The sequence below is a fragment of the Chiloscyllium plagiosum genome, unplaced genomic scaffold, assembly GCF_037043375.1.
Source record: "Chiloscyllium plagiosum isolate Xiang-an unplaced genomic scaffold, Cpla_swu_hap1 HiC_scaffold_25, whole genome shotgun sequence".
Classification (NCBI taxonomy): domain Eukaryota; kingdom Metazoa; phylum Chordata; class Chondrichthyes; order Orectolobiformes; family Hemiscylliidae; genus Chiloscyllium; species Chiloscyllium plagiosum.
In genome coordinates, this window is record NW_028270163.1 from 40046485 (window position 1) to 40072752 (window position 26268).

The following is a 26268-nucleotide window of genomic DNA, read 5'->3' on the forward strand; positions in this document are numbered from 1 at the left end:
GTCAGAATGGAGGCTAAGCTGCCAACAAAATAAATATTAGCTGTCCCAGCTGCAAAGGTTTGAGAGCCACACAATGTTCTAGTATCAAATGGGATCAAGAAGTGGTGTTCTCAGATCAGAGGTGTGCAGAAATTCTCACTTGGAATCACAACAAATTCAGATTATCTTAATGGGTATGCAAGGCAGCAAAAAAAGTGCAGATTAACCAGTAAATTGATTGCAAGCAAAAAAACCTAATATAAGTGCTTAAGCTGGAAAAAGTCATCACCGCAAATAGTAAACTCAAATGTCTTGTTCAAAGAATAATTTAACACTGATGCAAATTTAAGGTGAGACACAAACAGAAGCCAGGTGCTATTTATGCAGCTGGGGCATCTATCTAAGGCAGTAAACAGGTGAATATTGTGGCCACATCACTAAAACAGTTTCTCTGAATCTCAAACTCTGGCTCTGGCATTCAAGTGGGAATAACACTTGAGTTACAGTAGATAAAAGAGTTAATATTGATAAAGTAGCAACTAGATGTAATTTGCCAATTTTAGAAACTACTTTTCATCCAGTAATTGAAAACAAACTGCACACGTCACAGAATGCTTTGAGGTACATTTATTTTACAATAAGAAAGCACAGCTTAAGAATAGATATACATGTAAGAAGTTGAAACCATATCTTATCAAAGGGACAATATTTTACAAATCTTCTACCTTACAAGTGTGAAGTGTCTTTTTGCATAATGACCAATTGCTAATGAGTTTAAAAAATTCACAAATATATGTATTTCAAAAATAGTGACACAGCACGCTTTGGTGGTCTCTCAAGTGAATGATTGTCCCTATAACAGCATCTTAGGCTAATCTTGAATACTGTCCCTTATACTTTCTAATAATAGACACTATGTAGCTTTGTAAATACAGCCCCACACATACAGAGAGCAAATAAGCTGAAATTATTTCTGCAGAATCCAGTATCAAAATATATTTGGTCTAAAAGCAACAAGATAATTCACAATCTTTCTCACACTGCAGAATTCTACCCTACTTTGAAAGTTCTGTGACAATTAGATCTGCTTAAACAATTACAAAAATAAATGCTTTATGCAGTCATGACCACCATCACAGATGAGTAGGTAGGGTACCTCCTTCAGTGGTTGGAGCCATAGCCTCAAAAGTAAAACCTTTTCCAATATAAAAACCATATACAACTTTTGTAACAAAACATTTGATCATAACTTGTTGAATGGATTTAATGGCAGATAACTGATCTTGAGCAATCTAATGTGGATTAGAGCTGCATTCTTACCATTTTGGCATGGGCTGCTTAATGCAGATGAGCAACTTGTGAGTTCCCTGAGGACCATGCATCTATCTGCTTCTGAACCGTCTGCTATGGGTAGGACAAAAAGAGATCTCACTGCAATGAGTGTTTATCCAATTGCAACTACACTACTGCTGAAACTTCAGCTAAACGAGATGAAAATCAACATGGTAACAGTTCGAACCCAAAACAGAAAAAAATCCATGCTAAACAAAGATCAGAACCAATTCCTTTTTGATTTAGGTATAATTAATGTTTAACTCTAAAGGACAATCTAAAATTAAAGCTTAATATAAATCCAAAAGCAGAATAAAGCCCAACATTCATTCTTTAGGATTTACAGGCGCTTTCTCCGTATTACAAAGCCCAGAAGGTTATATATTCTTTGCTTTACTTTTTAAAATCATAATTGAATAAAAATAGATGTTAATTTCTAAGTTATAAAATCATAGAATATTTTCACACAGAACATGTACATTTGACACATGTGCCTATGCCAGATGTAATTTATTCACAAGGTTTTAATAATAAACACGTAAAATTAAATGGTTTACTACACTGGTGTGTTTCTTCAGCATATTTTCCTCATCATGTTCCTTCTTCATTCCTTCTTTCGCCTTTGTGATCCTAACCTGCTTTTCCTGTAGCTCAGTTTGCATTTTATTCAAAAACTTAATAGTTGCTCCAAACATACACAGTTTGAAAATAAAATTGGAGAGTTGGGGGATGAGGACTAATTTATTTTCAAATTTTCTTAACTAATCGTAATTAGTTTTACATAAATATTGGAAAGCAAACTAATCTCAAGATAAGACTTTTAGCTCCTTTGCATATACAACTTTATGGAGGCACAGCAGGAAATGAGTGCAGGTCAGTTTTAAAGCATTTTCTTACACGTGACTGTTGGCAATGTATAACATCTGAAAACTTAAAGTACAACCTTACACCTCTGCACAATGAATACTATTTGTTTAAATAATTTAGCATCATGATGCAGGATTCAAGACCATTATTTTATGAGTTCACATTCCAGTTTTGATTGTCACCTGAGAAGGACTTCAGTAGATTTTCAATAGGACTTCTTGATAAAAGCTTCAAGGAGCTGATTCATCAATCTCTGAGGAAGAAGAGAGTTATCAAGGAGCAGAGACTGTTTCAACAGGACCCTTGCTGTCTGACTCTCAATGAGACATAGACAATGATGGCAATGTTGTTTCTTGAATCAGATTGTCTTGCAATTGAAGAAATTGTGGCCAGAAACATGTCCTTAGGATTTAGTCAATGTTGCATCTGTGGGCTAAAAGAAAAGCTCTTTGAAGAACAGCACTAACAGAGCATCCATAACTAACTATTAGAAATTTACTTACATAGTGAGTATCTCTTTAAAAAAAAGTTAATCTTTACAAGGAAATAATGATTTTTCCCAAATTAGGCTGAATTATATTACATTTCTTTAAATTTAATATTTTGCCAAGAGATATGAACCCTTTAGTTTTCCCATGAAACATATCCATTTTATCATTGAGAAATTTTGAAAAAATTATCAGAATGAAACTTCCTGACAATGGTGTCTGGAATTAAAAAGGAAATGTTGCAAAATCATCCTTGGTTTGAAGCGAAAAAGCCAATGTATTCATCAGAGTGTTGAGGAAATGTAATCAGATAGTGCTTGTGAAATGTGTGTCAAGTTTCACTGAAACTATGTATAATATCAGAGATAGAGAAGCCAGAGCAGGAATGAGAAAGATTTTAAAATAGTGAGCTACAGGACATTCAAAATCACACAGGCAATGCAGGCAGAGGTATTTAACTTCATTTGTTGCTGGCTTCTCCAAAGTAGGGATTTTACTTGTCCACAGCTAAATTTCATTAATATTTTCTTATATAAAGTTGCTTCATGGTGACAGCCACTGCTAATCCCTGAACTAATCATCATAGAACAAATTTAATAGTGGAATTCTAATACAGGTATTAGATTCCTTGTTCATCCACAAAGGGGCCCAACAACTAGTTTAAGATAATTTTAAGTCGGAGGCTAAACCAAATGTAAAATATGGAAATCCGAAATTATACAAAAATGATGCTAGAGAAACTCAGCAAGTCTTGCAGCATTTCTCCTTGTTCATGGGATGTGGGCGGAGACCATGGGATCCGGAATCAATGTTGAGGACTCCCTTCCGAACCTATACCACTGTGCTGCCAGTTCTGGTGTATCTATCCTGCAGTGGGACAAGACATACCCATGGATGTTGATGGTTGTGCTTGAGCCACTGTCTGTAAGATATGATTCTGAGAGAAATACTATTTCATGCTGTTGCTTGACTAGTCTGTGGGACAGCTCTCTCAATTTTGGCACAAGCCAGATGTTAGTGAGGACAACTTTGTAGGGGTTGACAGGGCTGCATTTACAATAGTCTTTCCCAATGCTTAGATCAATGCTGAATGGTCCATCCAGCTTCTTTCTTGTTCTTAGACCTTGTCGCTGTTTGATTAAAAAAGCAATGGTTTGATCTGCCATTTATGAGAACATTTAAAAGTCAACCACACTGCTGTGGGTTTGGTGTCACATGTAGCCCAGACCAGGGGATAGTAGGTTTCCTTCTCTAAATGAACATTAATGAAATTGGTAGGTTTTTACAATAATCCACAATTGTTTCACGGTCAGCATTAGACTAGCTTTTAATTCCAGATTTATGAATTGAGTTCACATTTATGGAGCAAGAAAGAAGAGTTAACATTTAGATCCAGTAGGACTTCTTTAGTTTCAAAAACTTAAAGCCTCTATTTTCATAGATGCTGCCAAAACAGCTGAGTTTCTCTTGCACTTTCATTTCATGCACTTTCAGGAAGAAACGTACTGGCCTCTGAAATTGAACCTTACTGTTTTTATATCTGTATTACACTAGAAGATGAAAGAAATCAGAATGCGGAAATGACAATTATATTCTTAACAAAAGTAGTTTCACCTAGGTGGACCAGCAAATAGATTTGAGGGTGTAGTTTCATAAGACACAGATCACGGGTTTTAAGACCTTATGCCTTTCCAGTTTCTCAACCCATTTAATGTAAACACAATTTAACATAAATAACATGTGGGGAGTAATTACACAGAAACAAGCAGAAGATCAAATGGATATTGTTGCTTTTGCTTTTCAGTGGAAATGCTTGCAATAATGTTTTGGAAATGCTTTTCATACGCAAATTGTTCTGTTTGTACCTAAGTGCATTTTTCTAATACCAATATATAATAAATACAGAAAAAAAGACCAGGATCTTCAGTCGCATGCATTTTCTAGGGTGTGACAAAATGCTTGCCAGAAATTGTCTGTCCTTCCAGTATTCCACCTGAAGAAACCAATGGCAACACACTGTTCTTCAGAAAGTAGGTGGAATTTCCACGACAGGGATCAGTGCATAACAAGACCTAAACATCAGCAGATTCAAGCAGCAGACAGTGCAGCAACCCAAATCCATACCATCTGATTGGGAGAGAGCAGCTGCACAGCTTTTATTTCGTTTACAACAATTCTTCTGCGTGAGATTAAAATATTAGGAGATGAGCATTTTGTTTCTTTAGGTCATATTGAACTGGAACCTGGGTCTTTAGGGTTCCAAATAACATTCCTCCCATTTACCATTATCTCTTTCTAGATATGTCAAAAAAAAGCCTGTTGCTGTTCCCTCACTAATGTGCAGACCTTACATTTCTATATCTTTGATGGGACAAGTAACCATTTTTCAACCTTGGTTGTTCTTAGGTGCAGATTAATCATTAAAAATTGAAAATAAATTTGAGGCCAGAGCTAAAATAATCTATCTTTCTGAGTGGAACTGAAATTAGTTGCAACTCAAACCAGTGAGTATTTTACTCTTACTACGTACCTTTCTGAGAAATGCAATAGCAAATCAATCCGAGAACCAAAATCAGCAGCATTGTGACTGCTACACTGACAGCAACGGTCACTGTTTGGAAACTGGAATCTGGAAAATTAGAATGTCATCAATTACTGTGGTTCCTTTGCAACAAAATTAATAAATTCACTATTCTCTTCCTCTGTCTCAATGACCATGGAAGTTACATTCTGTGACAAACAGCATATGAACTTTAGTGCATTTGTATGCAATACAATATTGCTTGGTACCTGAATGCCTCTGTTAATGAATATCGCAGCAGTGCACCTATGACGGTGGGAAGGACTATGTAATGGTAAGAGTATGGCTTACCATGCTGTTCACTCCACTGCCATATTCCCCAAGGCCCCACCACAGGACAATAAGTGCTCCTGTCGGAGTCAGGATTTTAAGAATCAAATTGGGATTCTCTCACATAAATAGTACTCAGATTGAGTCCAGCACTCATATTATGGCAATGTAGGTCTACATTTACTGTTTTCCCATCATCTTAAGGCTAAGAAACATACTGGAAACTACCAATACTTTCTAAGTTGCTTTTCACAACATCATTATCCCTTGTCATGTGCTATTTTAAAAATGCAGTTGTGAATCTTTTCACTAGAAGATACATTGATTACATAGTTGATGTTAACATTACAAAAAGCACCTTACCTTGACCCAGAACTTGAATCCAGTTGCTAGTTTGTCCATTAATTGAGCAGTAATATCTTCCAGGATGGCTTGCAATGTGAGTGAATTGATTCTGTTTTGTACTTTCAGTTGAATTATTTTCTGAATGCACAAAGTACCAGGTGTAGAATCCTGTGGTTTGGTAAGTTATACTGCAATTCAGCGTGACTTGGTAGCCCTGAATTGGGGGATCTGGATTTGAGGTCAATTTAACAGACAAATCTGAAGAGAAATTCAGAACGGAAATCTCTGAATGACCAATGAAATTTGATTTAAGATGTAGAAAACTAATCTGAACATTGAGCAAATTGTAACAGGCTTTCTTGGGGTTTCAAAGCAAACACAATAGCTGCACACAGTATCATAACAGAACCTCTGTGTCCATGTATACACCAGTAAAGCTCTTATGTGTTTTCTAGTGTAGAGATCATATAAATATTGCAGTGTATAGCTAAGGTGTGTGCCAATAGCCCAGGAAGACTCACCTGCAGTTTTCCACAACCTCCCCCATACTTCCATAGTTGACTTTATTTAGTTTGACTTTTATTGTAAAGAGATTGGAGTTCAAGAATAAGAATGTCTTGTTACATTTACATAGGGATCTGGTAAAATCACACTTGGGAGCTCTGTGCGGAGTTTTGGTCCATAAATTCTCAGATGGATATGCCTGCACTAGAGGTGTACATCATAGGTTCACAATATTGGCTCCTGGATGATGTGAATATTGTGCTTATACTCCCTGGAGTTTGGAAGGATGAGAGGTGGCCTCATTAAAACATACATGATTGTGAGGGGGCTTGACACAGAATTTAATTCATGGACTAGGAAAACTAGACAACGGGGAATGGGCACAGTCTCAGGATAAATGGTCAATCATTTAGGTGCAAGATGAGAAGAAATTCTTCATTCAGCCACTTGTAAATCTTTGAAATTTTCTATCCCACAATCTGTGGATGCTCATTCCTTTAGCATATTTACGGTTGAGGATAATCAAATCTTTGACCTCTTGGGGATTTGGTGTTGTATATGGCAGCTAGTACCTGAAAGGGTTAATTTATATCAAGATAACTCAACTCATCAGGATATAAAGGACTCTTCCTTAGGGGAGGAGCTAATCCATTGCATGTTAAGGGTTCAGTTATGTATTTGTTAAGAATGTTTCAGTAGCAGTAAGGTGTACTTATTTTTAAACAAAGCCTGATAATCTCTCAAGAAACTATTAATTCGTTTGGGATAAATAAAACAAAGAACTGTGAATACTGGAGATCTGAAACAAACAAGTGCTGAAGAAACTCAGCAGCTCTGGCAGTGCCTGTAACCTTTCTTCCACTTCACACCGTTGATAGTGGTATTCCAGGAAAGAGCACTCATCCAGCCAGGGAAAGCAGGAATAGTGACATTCACTCCTTGGACCACTGAGCATTTGGGTAGGACCTGAGTAACTTTGGAAGGAGGAAGGAAGAAGACAGAAACAAAAGAAGTACATTGGAGAGGAAAAGCAGCTGTCAGCAGCACTTTATAAAGTAAGGAGAGCAGCTGGAAGCAACCTTTTGGATCTGCTTCTTTTTTCTTCCTTCCACTTAAGTAAAGGCATGTTGGATGTTTCCTGTTAACCTCTAATATGGCCTGAAGGAATGCCTGAGACATAATGGAATTAGGGAACTGGTGATGGATGTGTTTAGTGGGGACTTTGACTACCAACAAAATTTCTCATTGATAACTGCGATGAAGTTAGAGATAGGTGTGTGAATATGAACATGATAGTTATATATATGGAGCAGAAAATTCTTTTAACATTGGAATGTGTGAAAGGGAGCATGCAGTAATCAACACGATGGTTTATAAACCTTTGGCAGATCAGCCAAGCTATAAATTATTGGGTTGTACATGCTAAGAATTTGTTGCAGGTCGTTAATGTATATGTCCATATCGGTTAGTTTTTGGTATCAATAACAAAGTTCAATCAGTAATAAGTGATCAGCCTCCAGCTTGGGAAGGGGATACAATTAATTCTATTTTCTCAGAGCATTTGAATGCACTTTCTGCAGACAGAATGGCTTTTGTGAAAGCTAAGGTCTCAGAAGGTATTTGGTGAGACTTAAGATAGAAGGTGAAGCCATTGTGAAAAACATTTTCATTCAGGGATATATGGTTAATAATAAGAGAGAGGGCCTTAAAGAATGGAGAGGTACTGGAGAAGGTTATGAGTAAAGACAAGTAGTAATTTTACAGAATGTGACCTTACTGTGCGGTTGCGTTCTCTAAGTGTTGCTTAGTATGGATTATAAATTAGTAAATTCTGAAAAGATGATGCAAAATAATGAGGATGTCTCATAACCAAATGGTGCACAGCTTTTAGTATCAAGCTGCTACTTCTGACAGATCAATTTGGTAGTCAACAAAAGGCCCAAAGGACAACTGTCAGAAGTGGGTACCAAACTCCATCAACAAACACATCGACCTGGACCCAATATACCAACCACTACAGCGGACAGCTGAAACTGACAACCGGAAGCGGCAGGGACAGACCACTATAAACACCGGAGGAAACATCAAAGAAGCGCTTCGCAGGAGGCTCCCAAGCACTGATGATGTCGCCTAGCCAGGGGACGAAACGTTTGCAACAAAAACTTCCAGCTCGGCGAACAGAACCACAGCAACGAGCTACAAATCTTCGCACAAACTTTGTGGGTACCAAAGTCAAAGATTTACCAGAAGGGGGCTAACTAATGGAGTTCAATAAGTAGAGCGAGGAAGCCACCGGAAAATATCAAAGTTGAATGAATGTACAGGATGAGGGGCGGGGGATCAGGCCCATCGATTGGAAACATGAAGTACAAAGAAACAAGGCAGGAAAGCACGTGTACACTCAAATAGTGGGTCTGGGAGTGAACATGCCATGCAAAAGAAATCACAAACTGTTGAAAGAAATCTTATTAATAATTGGGGAAGATCAAAGAGTAGCAGTCCTGAAAGGGATAGGACGCAAGATAAAATAGTTTAACAAGGTTAAGAAATATAGAACAAACCAGGAGAAGAGACCTGTGTCATAGGGAAGACTTAGTGGCCATGAATAAATGAGAAAGCAAGTCAAAAGAAAATACCAAATAACCGAAGCCTCAAATTTGGAGGGAACTTGGGTGTTCGCTGCGATGCCAGATAGAGAATAAACCAGCACTACGGCAGGGCTGGATATGCATGGAACAATCTGTCCCCTGATGGAACTCACAAGATTAAAGCAAGGAGAGGATCAACTTTTCCACACAGAGGGTAGTGCATAAACAGAATGAACTGTCAGAAGCAATGGTTGATGCAAGTACAATTACAACACCTAAAAGACAGGTGGATAGGTATATGAATAGGAAAATCTTTGAGGAGAAAGTGAGGTCTGTGGATGCTGGAGATCAGAGCTGAAAATGTGTTGCTGGAAAAGCGCAGCAGGTCAGGCAGCATCCAGGGAACAGGAGAATCGACGCTTCGGGCATAAGCCCTTCCTGAAGAAGGGCTTATGCCCGAAACGTCGATTCTCCTGTTCCCTGGATGCTGCCTGACCTGCTGCGCTTTTCCAGCAACACATTTTCAGCATATGAATAGGAAAGGCTTAGAGGGATATGGACTAAATGCAAATTTTGGGAAAATTGGTCAGCGTGGACAAATTGAACCAAGGGTCTATTTCCATGCTGTATGATTCCAGTGACACAAGCTTTTTATGAAAACAGGACCAAGGTATATACAGTAGATTCACTGATGACAGTAAATTAAATTGTTAAAGTTGTCTTGGCTTCATTAAAAATAAATGCTTGGAAGGCTGGATCGACTGGTATTAAAGCTGCTTTCCTGCAGGAAGATTGCCTCAAGAAGGGTTTCTTCACCAAAAGAAAGACCAAATGCAATGTGGACACTCTGGAGGCTAAATAAATACATATGGGGCTTAAATGATGATTAGGAGAATCGACGTTTCGGGTATAAGCCCTTCTTCAGAAGGGTTTATGCCCGAAACGTCGATTCTCCTGCTCCTTGGATGCTACCTGACTTGCTGCGCTTTTCCAGCAACACATTTTTCAGCTCTGATCTCCAGCATCTGCAGTCCTCACTTTCCCCTCTTAAATGATGATTCTAGAGTTTGGTAATTCTTAGTGTGATGATACTATGGCTTTAAGAGGTGTATTTTGTCCTTTATTTTTAAAATGGAGAAAGATTGAGTCAGAGGCAACGAGCAGTTTGCTTGAAGCCAATAAAGTAAACAGCTTGTGAGGCCTTCGGGCTTTTTTTAAACCATTGAAACAATAGAAGCAGCCTGAATGGGTGTGGTCAAGCTCCCACAGCATCAGGATTTTTATGTTTAGCTTTCTGCGTCTTGAAGCTGGATGTGGAAGTTTTTATTCCTACTCTGTTACATCTAAAAGCTGGGGTTTTCTTCCTGCTGCTAGAATTGCATGTGAGGCAATCTACTTTGCTGAATTTGTCTTTGTCAAGGATGTGTTCATTGGATATATATTTTGTTAAGCATTTCAATAGAGTTACAGTTAAACTAATTCTTTTATTTTGTCTGTATTTTTGCACTCCAGTTAAAATAAAGGATATTTTGTTTAAAACGTCATGTAGCTTGACCAATCGAATGGTGTCTGGAATGCAACATCTTATACTTACCTATAAAATAAGGAAAATTTAGGGTCTAGGCTATCTTAATATATTTTGAAGGGGTTTGATCTGGCCAGTGAGGTCTTAATAAAATTGGGATGACTTACTTAAAAGCAGATCCCATGTCTTCTAATGAGGGACACTGAGACGTGTTTAAGATATACAAAGATGATTTTCTGTGGGGTGGGAGAGTGAATTTTAAACCATTGTCATTAATAGACTTAAAACAGAATTCAACACTGAAAGTCAGGCTTCGTGGCTTTTAAGGAAAGAAGAAGGGCTTATGCCCGAAACGTTGATTCTCCTGCTCCTTGGTTGCTGCCTGACCTGCTGCGCTTTTCCAGCAACACATTTTTCAGCTCTGATCTCCAGCATCTGCAGTCCTCACTTTCTCCTAGTTGATTTTAACCTACTGCGAATCCTCTTGCAAGGATGCCTTCCTTGAAGAAGCTCTCTTCCTCTCCTGCTCCTTGAATGCTGACTGACCTGCTGCGCTTTTCCAGCAACACATTTTTCAGCATTGGTTCTCAAATACAGAATTGTTTAGAAATGTTCTTGCGAGAAAGGAGGATAAACATCATCCTTTAGCTTTGGAAACTAAAAAGATCAGCAGATAGTTAAGATACCTTAGCCGCAGGAACTCCTGCTCCCAGTGAAATGGTAGATACAGCATTTTTCTTAGTGAAAATTTTGGAAGAAATTTAAAAAATGGAATCAGCAGCAATACCCCTGAGTGAGACAGAAGTCACTGTGGGGTGACACGTGCTCAACAAAATGTGAGAATGTGAAAACACTTTAGGATCAATGTTGTATGCTGGAGACTGGAGAAATCTGATTTTAAATTGATGAATATCAAGTCAGCTGATTATTTTACATAGAAAGGGACAATCTCAAAGAAACAGCTGTATACACTGGAAAGGATACTTGAAACTTTAATGTGCTAAGATAAACATATAATATTTGTACTTCTGTATATCTTGTTTGTGTTTGCTTTATTATTACATATATATTGATTTATTTAAAAATAAAAAGGCAAATCTGCTATCATTTGTTATGGTCTGAAGGAATACTGAGATTTAATGGCATGAGAGAACATGAGGGTTAATTGTGGGTTGAGCAGTGTTGTAGAATGGAGGGATCTAGGGGTTCAAGTACATAACGCTTTGAAGTTTGCATCACATATAGATAAGGTGGGTAATGTGGCATGTAGCATGCTTGCCTTCATTGCTCAGACCTTTGAATATAGGAGTGTTGGGACATGTTATTGAATTTGTACAGAATGGTGATGAGGCCTCTTCTTGATTACTGTGTCCAGTTCTGGTTACCTTGTTATAGGAAGGATATTATTAACCTGGAGAAAGTTCAGAAGAGATTTACCAGGATGTTGCTGGGATTGGAGGGTTTGAATTATAAGGAGCGGCTGAGTAACTGGGATATTTTTCACTGGAGCATAGGATGTGCCGTGATTGCATGGAATCTTGTAAATCACCTTCCTTATAGAGGTTTATGAAATCATGAGGGATATCGATAAGGTAATGGCAGGTGTCTTTTCCCTAGGGTGGGGGATTTCAAGACTTGGGGCCATATTTTTAATGAGGAAGGAGAAAGCTTTAAAAAAGACATGAGGCAATTTTTGGAATGAACCTCGAGAGGAAATGGTGGATGTGGCTGCAGTTACAATGTTTAAAAGACGTTGAGTTAAGTACATGAATAGGAAATATTTAGCTGGATATGGGCCAAGCGCAGGCAGGTGGGACTAGTTTAGTTTGGGATTATGATTTGTATGGAATGGTTGGACCAAGGGTATGTTACCATGCTGTACGACTCTACGATACTATGACGCTAAGTTGTTTATATAAACATAGGAGAAAGTGAGGACTACAGATGCTGGAGAATCAGAGTTGAAAAGTGTGGCACTGAAAAAGCACAGCAGGTCAGGCAACATCTGAAGAGCAGGAGAGTCGACATTTTGCGCATAAGCCCATCAGCAATGTCAATGTAGGTAATTAGTAATCAGTGGGTTGTGAGCTTTAAGGTGTGTGGCAACCTGAAATAAAGCTCTAATTAAAAGTGTAGACATGACCCTGTTTAAATACAGTTCTCTTCTTCAAGATTTCCGTTACGATTTGTAGCTCGGGTGCCGGTTGTTGTAGTTATGGGTATGTTCGCTGGGCTGGGAAGTTGAATTGCAGACATTTCTTTCCTTGTCTAGGTGACATTTTCTGTGCTTTGGAGTCTCCTGTGAAGCACTGCTGTACTGTGTCTTCTGGAATTTATTTGGTTCCATTCCTGCTGTTTCTGGTTGCCAGTTCCAGTAAGTCATTGCAATGGCCGGTATATTGGGTCTAGGTCTATGCGCTTGTTGATGGAGTCCATGGATGAATGTCATGCTTCTAGAAATTCTCTGGCTGTCCTCTGTTGAGCTTGTTCTATGATTGTTGTGTTGTCCCAGTTGAATTGGTGGTCCTTGTCATCTGTGTGTGTGGCTACTAGGGACAGTTGGTCATGGCATTTAGTGGCTAGTTGGTGTTCATGGTTGCAGATTAATAGTTATCTGCCGGCTTGCCCTATATAGTGTTTTGTGCAGCCTTTGCATGGCATCCTGCAAATCACATTAGTCTTAGGTCTTTTGTCCCGTTGAGTTGTTGTCTGAGCGTGGCTGTCGTGAATCTGAGTGACCGGAGAAGTGTGGCTGTCAGTTCTGAGACGTTTGTTTATGCAAAGTAGCGTGGCTGGTGCAGAAGGTCGTGGTATGTCATGGTCGCGTTGTTTGTCTGTTAGGCATCTGCAGATGAAGTTGTGGGGCTATCCGTTCTTGGTGAATAAGCTGGAGAGGTGCTCTTCTTCTTCCCTTCGTACGCCGGGAGTGCTGCAGAGTGTCATAACCCTTTTGACCAGGGTCCTACTGCAGCTTCTCTTGTGTGTGTGAGTGTCGGGTGGTTGCTGTTGTAGTTCAGGACCTGGTTGGCATGGGTGACTTTCCTGTACACTGTTGTGGTGCAGTTACCATTCGGTGTTCTTTCTACTATCACATCCAGGAATGAGAGTTTGTTGCTGGTTTCCTCCTCTCTTATAAATATGATCCCTATGAGTACAATGTTGATAATCCCCACAACAATGATCATACACCAAGCTAAACGGAGGGCAGCCAGAGAATTTCTAGAAGTATGGCGCTCATCCACAGATTCCATCAACAAGCACATAGACCTAGATCCAATATACTGGCCACTACAGAGAACAACTGGAAGCAACAGGAATGGAACCAAATAAATTCCAGAAGATACAGTACAGCCGTACTTCACAGGAGGCTCCAAATCACTGAAGATGTCACCTAGTCAAGGGACAAAACGTTTGCAAACCAACTTCCCAACTTAGCAAACATATCCCCAACTATGACAACAGTTCTCTTTTCATGCAGAACATTTCCCACTGCACATTTAATGTAAGTAATTGTTTTGGCATGTAATAACATTACATTCAGCATTATTTGAACGGTAAGCTTCTTTGGATGATGTCACTGTTTATAAGCTAGCAAATACATCAGGTAAAGTATGAGGCTCCCCTTTCAAAATAACTGGAAAATAAAACAAGCTATAACACAATAAATTAGATTATAACATTCATTTTTTTCATACCTACATCCAGTCCATTGCTGTATTTTGGTTCAAATCCATTCGTAGCTTTGCATTTGAAGGTTCCCAGTTTGTCAGTGTAACTTTCTAATACAATAAATTGACCTTCTCTATGGCTTTCTGCATAGTAGTCGTTCACAAAGCTTGTATTTTTATACAATGTGTACACTATTGGTAGGGTTCCTTCATGCGATAAACATCTAATAGTTAGGTACATGCCATCCTTATTCACAAAGTTTACATCTGCCAAGATATCAGGATTCGATGCTGGAACTTGAAAAAGAAAATGAGGAGCATGAATAACACACTTAAATGAAAGTTTACCTTCCTTTAAAAAAATACATTTCACATATTTTAAGTGACCAGCCCTGAACAGAGCCAAGAACTTAATGCAGTGAACAGTCCTACTGGTGTCAGAAACCATGCTCAGCTTTTTCAGAACTGAGATGGTTCCAAATGAATGCAGAAAAGGATGCATCGATGTGCCACCATCGCATCTGAATTTGTTATAAATAGCAGGAGTGATAAATAAAATCATCTCTCAAAGCAGTTGTTAAGCTTTTGTGTTATAATTGCATGTGGAGTAGTGACTGAAAATTATGCACAGAATTTTGAGCAAGCCAGACAATTGACTAAAGAGAACAGGACTGATGAAACATCATTAACCTGAAACATTAGCTCTGTTGCTCAGGTACTACCCTGACTGTTGCATATCACTGGCATTCTCTCGATTTTATTTTCAGTTTCCAGTATGTCACAGTACTTTATTTTTGAAATGTGCTAATATTTGTATAATAAATTTTGGTCATATAGTCAAATTATCATAGTGTGGTCATGGTGGTTTATGATTGAAAAGTATGAAGTACCACAGTTGACACTTTGTAAGAATGAGGTTATCCAAAGGCCTGGGGGTAATTGTAACATTCACCTCCTAGCAGTAGTGAGTCAGCTGTGTAATATTGTCAGCATCATTGCTTTTTCTATTGATTTTCACAGAAATATGGCAGCATGTTTAATAGGCAGTCAATCTTCCACTCAGCACGAGTTAAAATCAACTTAAGATACGGTTCTCATATTTTCTTAAATGTAACTTACTATCTTTGAGGCACCTGCTGTCACTCTTGCTTCATTCATTAATTTTTTATCACTATCGCCTTCAAAATCTCATTACAGCATTCTTCCAATGAGCCCCACGAGGGCAAATTAAAGTGGTGCATAGTTCACTTGTATCATCACAAAATAAATGAATAACAAAATATAAAAAACTTACCTTTAACAATTACTTCTGTGGAATTGCTGGCAATACTGAATGTTGTCATATTGAATTGGTTATTTGCTTTACATTGATAGTCACCAGCATCTTTGAGGTCAACATGATCAATAACTAGACTGGATTGGTTTATTTTGACTGAAGAGTTTGATAATAGTTCCTGTTTATTAAAGTACCATTGGTAGGTCACTCCAGAGCCTTGTTTTACTAAACAGTTTAGAGTCAGTTTGTCATGTACTTTTAGGACAGGTGGATCTGGTACTGAAGTTATACTAACTCCCAACACTGGAGCTAAAAAAAAATGAAGATTAAATTTAGTTTTACGTTCTTGTATGTATTAGTCCTTATCCAAAAGTAGTCACAATTAGAAATCAAGTCATGAAGATGATCTGGTGCAGTTCTTCAATGGCTCTTTGCCATAGAAGAACTACACCAACTGCAGATTTTATTTGTAAAGCACCTCTTAACATAAAGAAAACATCCTGGAACCCTTCCCAAAGTGTGAAGAAAGAAACAGACTCTGAGTCAGTGATGAGAACTTAGGAGGGGGTGGTGAAACACTTGGTCAACTGGGGGAGATTTAAGGGAATTCTTGTATAGGACACAATGTTAGAGAGACAGAAATTTGTAGGGAAAGAATTAAGAGGATGCAGGCTAAGTAGGTGAGAGTGCAGTTGTCAGTGCTGCAGTGAGCTTGTGATGGAATGAATGAGAGACTAGAATCAGATAAACAGTGACTCCAAGGAGTCATAAAGAGTTGGAGGAGATCACTGAGATTGAGAAACGTTTAAACACAAGGATCAGAATCTTAATTTAGAAGCTTTTGGGGAATCTTATATAGATAATAAATGGCAACAGGACTTAGCATAGGAAAGGATATGAGCAGCAGAATTTGGACAAGTTGATTTATAAGGGGCAAAGATAAGAGGTCAGCCAGTGCAGATATAGAATGGTTGAGTCCAGTGGTAACAAAGGTATGGATGCAGGCAAAGTTATAGTAGAACAGGCAGGTTGGAAACACATCAAGACCAATCAGATTACAGGAGCTGAGATCAGCTTTGTTCAGCCTATAGTAGGGACCAAGAAGGGGGATGGAATCAATGGCTTCAATCTCCCCAATGTTCAGCTGGAGGCCTTAGGTTACAGCTATGGATGTCAAACAAGCTGTAATTCTTTATGGATAAGTAAAAACTGAGGTGCAGATTTTCACCGAGTTGTAACACCTTGGCAGACTATTAAAAATGGGAGGTGAGACCAGACAGAGAATTCCAAACACAATTTCTAGTAGATTCCATTTTTGCTGACAAAGTAGTGGGTGGAGCATGAAACATACAAGCAAAAAAAATCTCTTGGACCATTTGAAATTGTTGATGAATTCAATCCCTCCCTGTTTCGTCCTATTCAAGCAGCCTTAAATGAAGTGTGGGTGCCTCAGTTTTAAGGATAAAGTGTAAACAATTGAAAAAGGCACACTTAAGGTTTCTTTAGGTGCTATGGTCTGATGTGACTTAAATTCCCCAGCCTTTTAAAATTTAAACATTTCATTAAACGTATATCAGCAGCCTCTTGTGAATATGCTTAGCTGTGGAAACCAGAAAGTAAAACAAAACTTATGGTCTACCAAACCAGATTTCATTCTGCAATCTGACTTTCCAGTAATATCATCAGCTGGGATTGTAATGCTTTCAATAAAGGTATCAGGTTTAATAACATTTTATCTCCATTTCTCCTTGCATCCCTCATTGTATTCCATTTGGACCCTGGCATTTTGTGGATATAAATTCATTTACCCCTATAACGTACCTAATGTAGAATAAACAACTTAAACACCGAAATGGAATTTCTTTTAAGTTTGATATTTATTTGTTATAAACCAGAGCAATGCAAACACAGTCCTGCATGAGATGTGAAATTACACCATTCCAATGTGAATGCAATCAAAACAAGTGATCAAACTCATTGGAATGTTGAAATTGCTCCTAATAATCAGGCAGCCTTGGGCAAGGTACAAGCATTAGAGTCCAAAACAAATTCAAAGGAAGGGGCAGAAAACAGAAATGGAGAGAAACACATTTTCGCAATTCATGGAGTTATTATTTGAACAAGTTTAATTTAGCCATGTTTGGTCTGAGCAAGGAGCAGTAAAGTGGCAATGCTGATGTGAGCAGTGGACCAGGGAGCTGTGAGAGAGGAAAGGAAACTGGCTGTGGATTTAATGAAAAATCTCCATTCCTGTTCATTAATCTAATCGGTAATTTATTTTGGGTTTCAGATTACTTTTTGAAGTATGCTTTATTTGGCTATTATTCGAAGAGATTTGCCCAGTGGGATAGTTAATGTTTAAAATTTGCACATGATTCAGGGAAATTAATGTTTGGTTGTATGGACTAAATATTAATCCCACCACCCCCTTCTCTCCTCCACAGGAAAGGTTCCACCCTGTTACATTTCAATGATACCTAGTACAATAATGTTGATGCTGTTACTGTATTTTGTTTGCATGGCATCATCACTTTCAACTTTGCATTTGTAAGTCCCTCCATCAGTCTGACTGTGAAATGATACTGAGAAGTTAGCTGGTTCAGATGTTGATACATTCTGTACTTGAACGAGTGTTTTGCCTCGGTACAAACTATACAGAATTGAAAGCTTTTCACTCGACGCAATGCAGGAAATTGTTTCCGTTTCATTTAATTTAACTTTTTCCGGACCTTGGAGAGTTGGATTTGATAATTGGCCTAAGAAAAGAATACAGATAAAAATTAGTCCTTTTAGCTTAATGTGAAGAAGTTGAATTACGCAATATACCAAATCTATTAATCACATTCTGCTTGGGTCATAACAGTTACAGGAAGGGTAATATGGAAGTGTACACACGAATCTTATTTTTACTAATTTTTAAGTTTCCTTTCCTTTATAGTGCCCTCTTTTACCACTAAGCATTTCCAAGAATATTGTCAGCTCTCTGGTATCATACCTACAAATTACTATTAGTTGGGCCAAGTCTGAAATGTACAATACTGGGAACTTGTCTTTTGGGATGTTTACTATTCAATTGTTCTGTGTTTCGTTATGTGTTTCTGTTTTGTGTGGTGATAGACAAAACTGGGTGTGGTTACAGAAAGATAGGGAAACTAAATTAAAAGCTATAAGCACGAGAGAGCATTGGAAGTAAACCCCTGTTCAGACATAGGAACCATGTATTTCTGCATACAACACAGGCAGTAACATGGGGAGTAGTTTAAATTTACCAGCTCCAGCACCCATCCTATCTTCACTGGGAGATCAGCTCATGTGGAGGGATTACTGGATTTCTAGGCTCATGACCTACTGCCAGGATAGACAGTCCAGCTGTAGCAGTGACACACAAGGTGGCAAGAACTATACATTGCTCAGAGCAGAAGACTGGTGAGCAGCTTCCAGAAGACATAGCCATACCTGATAAGGTGGTAAGTATTCTAGAACAAAATCCTTCAGCTCAAAGAAAATGTAATGATACAATGTATGTTTATCTAGAAATGCCCGAGCCCATCAGTCAATTACTTTCAAAAATGCATATTTTAAAAAGGCATGTATTAGCTCACAACGACTTGCCCATCTGGAATTGATGCCGAAAGCAACACTTTGTAGAAGTGTGGAATTCATTGAAGAACAGGACTTCATTCATTTGACAAGTGGATGAATCTCTTCTAGAGGGTGAGGTACAGTATGTGTGTGCCATTGTGGATTGTTCAGCGCCATGTCAGTTTAGAGACACAGCCATACAGTATAGGCAAGGCCCTTTAGCCTAACGAGTCTATATCAATCCACCTACACTAATCCCACTTTTCCGGTGCTTCACCCTTAGCTTTGAATGTTATGACATTTGAATTACACATTCACATACTTTTTACAATTTGTGAGGTTTCCCTCGACTGCCCTCCCAGGCCGTGTACTCCAGATTTCCGCCACCCTCTGAAATTGTCCCACCTCCTATCCATTTTGCTGGCTTTATCCTGAATGTATAATGGGCTTCCAGCAGAATTCCAACCAACAGCAAAGTCTAGAGCCAATGAGGCACCAGCAGAAGTGTTGAAAGATGTTAAAGAGGCAGAAGAGCTCTAACAGAGATCAAACAAAATCCCAAAGAATATTGAGACCAAGGGCTTTTAGCTGGGCAGACATGAGGGAAATCCTTCACTATCTATAACTTTCTAGAAAGGAGTGCTGACAGTAGTCCTGGCAGAGCTGAAGTGGTGGGAATGCTGGAGGAAATCCTGTTATAGGCAATAAGGCGACAGTAGTTCCTGCTGCATGAATTATGACACACTCTGTCTGATTTTAGGCACAATTGCATTGGAAATTTCCCTACATGATGGGTATATGATCTGAATTGGAATCTTAGAGTTACAGAGTTATACAGCATGGAAGCAGAGTCTTTGGACCAACTCATCCATGCCAACAGATATCCTAAACTGACCTAGTCCCATTTGCCAGCATTTGGCCCAAATCCCTTTCAATCCTTCCTTTTCATGTACTCATCCAGATGCCTCTTAAATGCTGTAATTTACCAGACTCCACAAACTCCACTGGCAGCTCATTCCATACACGCACTACCCTCTGAGTGAAAAAGTTGCCTCTCAGGTCCCTTTCAAATTCTTCCCCTCTCACTTTAAAAGTATGTCCTCTAGTTTTAGAATCCCATACCCTGGGAAAAAGATCTTGGCTGTTCACTCTATCCATGCTCCTCATGATTTTATAAACCTCTTTAAAAGGTCACCCCTCAGGCTCCAGCTCCAGGGAAAAGAGCCACAGTCCATTTAGCCTCTCCTCATAGCTCAATTCCTCCAATCCCAGCAACATCCTTATAAATCTTTCCTGAACCCTTTCAAATTTAACAGCACCTTTCCTAAAGCAGGGAAACCTGAAATGAAGTCAGTATTCTAAAGATGGCCTGACCAATTTAAAATTATAGAGTCATATAATAATACAGCACGGAAGCAGGCCCTTCAGCCTAACGTGTCCATGCCAACCAGTTTTCCTAAACCGAACTAGTCCCATTTGCCTGTGTTTCGCCCTGATCTCTCCTTCCTATTCATGTACCCATCCAGGTGCATTTTAAATGTTGTAATTGTATCCGTCTCTACCACTTCCTCTGGTAACGTGTTCCATTTATGCACCGCCGTGTGTGAAAATGTTGCCCCTCCGGTCACTAATTTTCCCCCTCACCTTAAACCTATGCCCTAGTTTTGGAATCCTCTACTCTAAGGAAAATATGTTGACAATTCACTTTATCTATGCCCCTCATGATTTTCTCAACCTCTATAAAGGTCACCTCTTAATGTCCTATGCTCCAGGGGAAGAAGTGTCCCAGCCTATCCAGTCTCTCCTTATAACTCAAACCTTCCAGTAGTTCTAGCTAATTTTCAGATTAATTAACCATGCTATTTCATTGACATGAAAAGAGAGGAACACTTTTTGTAATTTTGTGCAGTGGTTATGGTGCATGAATTGTTGCGTTATTATCTGGTTCTGATTTTACATGAGTTACAAATGTTGCATGTTTCTTTCACTAATAGTGTTTGGTTTATCGAAGAAGCTTCAATATCAAAGTTAGCTTGAATGCTGTCCATTTGCCTGTGGGACCTGGAGTTATGCAAACAGAGGAAATTAATTTTTTTTTGAAGCTTGGCAAGTGTTTCAATTTTTGATGAGATTGCATTTGCAGAATAAAATTATCTGCTATCTGGTGCGAGAAGCTACTGACAATAGATTTTACAGCTCTGTTTCCTGCAAAACAATCAGAGAGAGGACACCTTCTTCCCATTAGATAACATAGTTTTCACTACACTTCCATCCAAGGATATGGCTGCACACGTAGGGAAGCGGTTCAGGAAATCGGAATTTAGATTACCAGACTTATTTTTAACTACTGCAGGAAACTGCTAACAATGTGGTATTCTCTTTCTGTTAGGTGAGTAGCTTAATGAAAAACATGGTGTAAGAAATTTACATTTAAAGACTCGTAAGGCCACGTTAAACAATTATCAAGCTGTGCTAAACTTGGCTGGGTTGTTCTTGAATACTTGGGAATAAACACATTTGACATTTTCACAGATTAATATTTGCACTTCGTTAATAATGGTTAACCAAATTTACAAATATGTAGAGGAACTATAAATTTCTTATAAAGTTATATACTAAGGTTAAAAACCATCAAGGAGTTCGGCTCTTAGTGGTGCTGGCTTACATGCTGAACTTTAAACCACATACACCAAACAGAGACAAACCTATTGCAAATTATAAACAATGATTTTCTTCAACAGGAGTGACCAGCCACTGCAGCAGCTAAACACAAAGGAAATAACATAAGGAATTCAACAACAATATCTAACTGAAACTATCCTGGGAGGATCCACTGGGATCAGAACACTGGAAGTGAGTACAAATATCATGGATTCAGAGGGATTTCTGTCAGATTGGAAATTCGAGATCATTGCTTTTATTTACATTGCTTCTAATTGCGTAACATAGTGGGAGACATGCATCTTGATCTTAAAAAGATCTTAGGAAGTGTATTTACAATTATATTTGGGTAATTCATCCAATGTTGTTTGAAATTGTTAATCAGACTCTCCAAGCCATAATGCTTAAATTGTTTCCTCAAACTGGCTGTCTAACATCAAGAACTGGATAACCCAAAACATTTTTCAGTTAAATAATTGGAAGACCGAAACCATCATTTTTATTCCCTTCTCCAAACTTCTTTACCTTGTAGTGATTCCATCTCTCTCCCTGGCAACAGTCTGATGATAAATCAATTGTATTTGTATGTTGGTGTCATACTTAATTTCAAGAGGAGTTCCAAATACACATTTCCAGCTTTAAGACCAACAATTTTCATTTGTGTAACAAAGCCGAAATTAGTCCATCTCAAATCACCTGCTGCTGAAACATTTATTCGTGCTTTTGTTATCACTAGACCTGACTATTCCAATGCGCAGTGGTTAATCTCCCATACCTTACTGTCGCTAAACGTGAGATCACCAGAAACTGTGTCACATAAATCTTAATTTGCACTAAGCCCCATTCACATCTTCAGTCCCTGTATCTGACCAACATTTGTTCACAGTCTCGCAATGTCTTGATTTCAAAGTTCTGATCCTTTTCACAGATCCATTCAAACTCTGTGGTTTCCCTAAACTCCACACTCTTCCAAGCTATCTGTGCTCCTTTAACTCTGGCAACCTTCAGCAACCCAATTTTCATCCACCATTCGTGGCTGCAGCAGCAGTTGCTCATTCCTAAACTTCAACATTTCCTCCCTACACTTCTCTACATCATTTTCTTTCCTTAAGGCATCCTTAAAATTCTGCCCCTTTACCAACTTTTAATCACCTCATCTGCTTCAGTGTTATTCAGTTTTCAAATGCACCCATGAAGCACTTTTGAACAATTTATTATGTTAAAGGTCCTGTATAAATATAAACTGTTGTTGTTTTTGAACAGCACAGAATTTCCCAAAATCTATTGTCAATTTAATGTAGTCAGGTGAGGGGCTCAGGAATAATAATAAGCATTTTGAGTTTTAACCTCAAACTCTTCTGTTAATCTGTCAATGAGTTATTACATCTCACAGGAAGCCCATTTATTAAACTTTTTCTTCAATTTCATTTGAAAATCTTTATCAGCCATTTTGAAATTCTTGTTCTTTATTTCTCACAATGTAATCTACCTTTTTTGACCTTAATAGCACTCACATTTACATTCATTATGTTGCTAATATATTATAATTACCTTAATAGTTTGTTATTTACTACTTCACACTTGGATTCACACAATAATTTTAAATTACACTGAGATGTTCTTGTTTAATGTTACTGATGTCACTTTGATGCACATATTGGGAAGTTTCACACCCCTATGATTAAAAATAAATGGTCAGAGAATCATGGATAAGTGTGGAATTTTCCAACATACGCTCCTATTGCAGAAAGTGCTAGAATGGCTGAAACAGAAAGCTGTGATCATTGTATCTTGGTCTCCCACATTTTTGTTTACTTTTTTTAGATTTCATTACTCCTCTCAAACTTCTCTGCCTTTTTCCCTATTATTTTCATTTTCAGAACTGCAGCCATTAATCTAATTAATCATCGTCGGGCTATTTCTTCTTCTAGGGATGACAGTGCTAGACACATTCAATTATCATTGTGTTCTGCAAAGATCTTTACAGCTCCTGACGTCTGTGGACAACACATACTATGGTGCTTTTTAATTCATCACTGGAAGTGAAAAGATAGCCAGTATTTTGCTCTTATCTGCTCTCCACAATGCTGTCTAAGAGCTGAGATGACGTCTATAGTGATTTAATTAAGTTGGCTACCTTCGTCAGCACATTTGTACTAAGCCGAAAAAAAAGCTTCACTTTAATTATGAATAAATAATTTAGTGCTTTACAATTTTTTATGCTGGGACCCCATATGGAGGCAGGAAAATTGTGACAACCACTCAATAAAAACAATGAGTATAGATCACAAGGGCTGGGAAAGCAGGGGGCTTTTAGAACAGGAGCACTTGTTTTTATAATCTGTTATAACTAAGGCCATTGAGAACTCAGGGCTCAGGAACCCAATATTTCAGCATCTAACCCCACTTCGGTTCCCAGTCCCATCTTTGGAAAGCCCCGATCTAAGTGTAAATCCTACAGAGGGTAGAATTTAAATTCAATTTACAAATATGGAATTAAGAATTTAATGTTACCATGAAAACATTGTTTATTGTTGTAAAAACCCATCTGGTTCACTAATGCCCTTTAAGAAAGGGCAATCTACTGTCCTTACCTGGTCTGGGCCTAAATGTGGCTCCAGACCCACAACAATATGCTGGTTCTTAACTTCTGGGCAATTAGAGATGGGCAATAAATGGGCCCAACTAGTGATGTCCACATCCCAGAAAGGAACAAATATAAAATGAACGGAATTAAGAAATTCTTTTTACTGGAGTCTTAGTTTTAACAAGCTCCTACTTGTGGTGTTCTTGAGCCTCACACTATCTTTAGGCTCAGTTCAACAAGCATTATGGTTGAAGTCTTTTGAATTCGCCTGACTTTATGGACACAACACCTCCTGTATGTTTATTTATGAGATAAACCACGAGTCACGTGATGGGCCAAATAGACTCCTTATGCACCACAACCCACTCTGTGAACAATGTCTCTCATCAAATATATAATTCGAACAATTATGGCAATAAACTTAAACAGAGAAATTTCAATTGTATAATTACAGGGCGCTTTACAAACAACGCTGAATGTAACAGCAGTACTCACCGGCGACTTTCTGGCATGTAGCATACTGAGTCAAAGCTGTAAAATTAGAATATTGTTTTTTATACATTTGTGGCGTTTGCACTAATATTTGTTTCTCAGTGTGGATTAAACACAACAAACCTGAAGAGGTTACAGTTAGGTGCAGAAAACGATTTATCTGCATCTCACGTAAAAGACAACGGCAATATTCAGCTGTTAAACGACCGAATAACATTGGGAGAAGAGGTTTCTGGCAACCATCAATTCTCCTCAGCAGTACATTTTGTGAGAACCGTTTAAATATTTATCATTCCAAACATTGTATGTATTCCTTTCAAAATGCTCTGGTCGTTTATTTCCTAAATTTCTGCCTTATATCTGGGTCCTGGACTAGAATGAACTTGCTCTGGAGTAAGGACGCAGATGGAACACCCGAACTATCTCAGAGCTAAGCTAGATCCCGTTCAGTGTAACTCGCACTTGCAAAAGATCTTCGCTTAAAGAATCGTGCTTTTTTTCCGTTTGCAATCCTAGGCATCGTCCGTTGACCCTGAACTGTTAGTAAACCATATGAACTTGTCACCTCTGGTGTGACCACAGGTTCTAAGTGCTGCAGATATTTGATAGAACTTTAACACACACTCGTAAATCGTTGCTGACTTGCCGTTGTCATAAAATTGAGGGTAAAGAATTGAAGGGCGAAGCTCCCACAGGAACCTTTTGAGTTTTTGTAACACATGGGAAGTACTTAATGTTAACTAATACGGCCTGAAATGTAACAGCTCTGTTAATGAACTCTTCCAAAGTTCTTCTATTACAGAAAACTTGGAGTGCTAAGATTTTTCAGAGTAAAGCAATTTAATTTGAATATATCCTTTGGAAATCAACATGGTGTTTTCACAAAGTACAACTACAATAAAACTCTGTGATGTTCAAACTTAACTGCTTTCTCGCCTCCTAGAAAACGGAACACAGTAAACCTGTAACTTACCGAGCAAAAATAACAAATCGGAATAGATTCCCATCATCTGGAGCAAGTTATCCTTTTTTTCTGTGTTGTCATTCGCTGTTGATCAATGAGCATTAAATGTATAGAGTGAAGTCAAACTCATTCACCTGCTCTTGAGAAACACAACAGTAACAATGGAACAAGTTTCCCCCTTCTCTGTTAGGCTGCTTGATGGCAGAGTGACTCACATCCCTGGCTGGGAGGTTCCAGTACACTCTCTGACCTATGATAATTGCACGAGAGTGATAAAAAAAAGTGGAAGTGAGAATGGACGGGGCTATCCTGCAAAAATGATTGACAAATGATTGTAAACACATTCACCGGTGTAGGAATACATGACTGGGGAGGAGGGAATTCTAGGGAATGCTAGGCCTGATAGAGGGGAACAAAATGTTTAAAGGTTTTAAAAAAGGCATGGTTCCCAGTAATTGAGGTATATTCCTTTAAAAAGCAAAGGGAGGGCAACCCATTCAAGACATCCCTAAAGATAAAGAAATCAAAATTAAAAAAAGGAGGCCATTCAGCCCATCGT

At 38.4% G+C, this 26268-nt stretch overlaps 1 protein-coding gene across 4 annotated transcripts; it reads right to left on the reverse strand.

Annotated features, from left to right (window-relative positions):
* Nucleotides 1–591: 591 nt before the first annotated feature.
* Nucleotides 592–25910, reverse strand: LOC122562189 (Fc receptor-like protein 5). 4 transcript variants are annotated; one of them, XM_043714845.2, is made up of 8 exons: nucleotides 25719–25905; nucleotides 24749–24784; nucleotides 18153–18179; nucleotides 15442–15732; nucleotides 14175–14444; nucleotides 5881–6120; nucleotides 5197–5295; nucleotides 592–2611 (listed from the first exon to the last, which is right to left on the reverse strand). In XM_043714845.2, exons 1-8 carry the CDS (start codon nucleotides 25753–25755, stop codon nucleotides 2589–2591), a joined length of 1023 nt encoding a protein of 340 aa, XP_043570780.1. In that variant the 5' UTR covers nucleotides 25756–25905; the 3' UTR covers nucleotides 592–2588. The 4 variants fall into 4 exon arrangements, with proteins under 4 accessions (XP_043570780.1, XP_043570778.1, XP_043570777.1 ...); XM_043714843.2 differs by having other exon boundaries at nucleotides 17928–18179; XM_043714842.2 differs by having other exon boundaries at nucleotides 17901–18179; nucleotides 25719–25904.
* Between the last annotated feature and the right edge of the window lie 358 nt (nucleotides 25911–26268).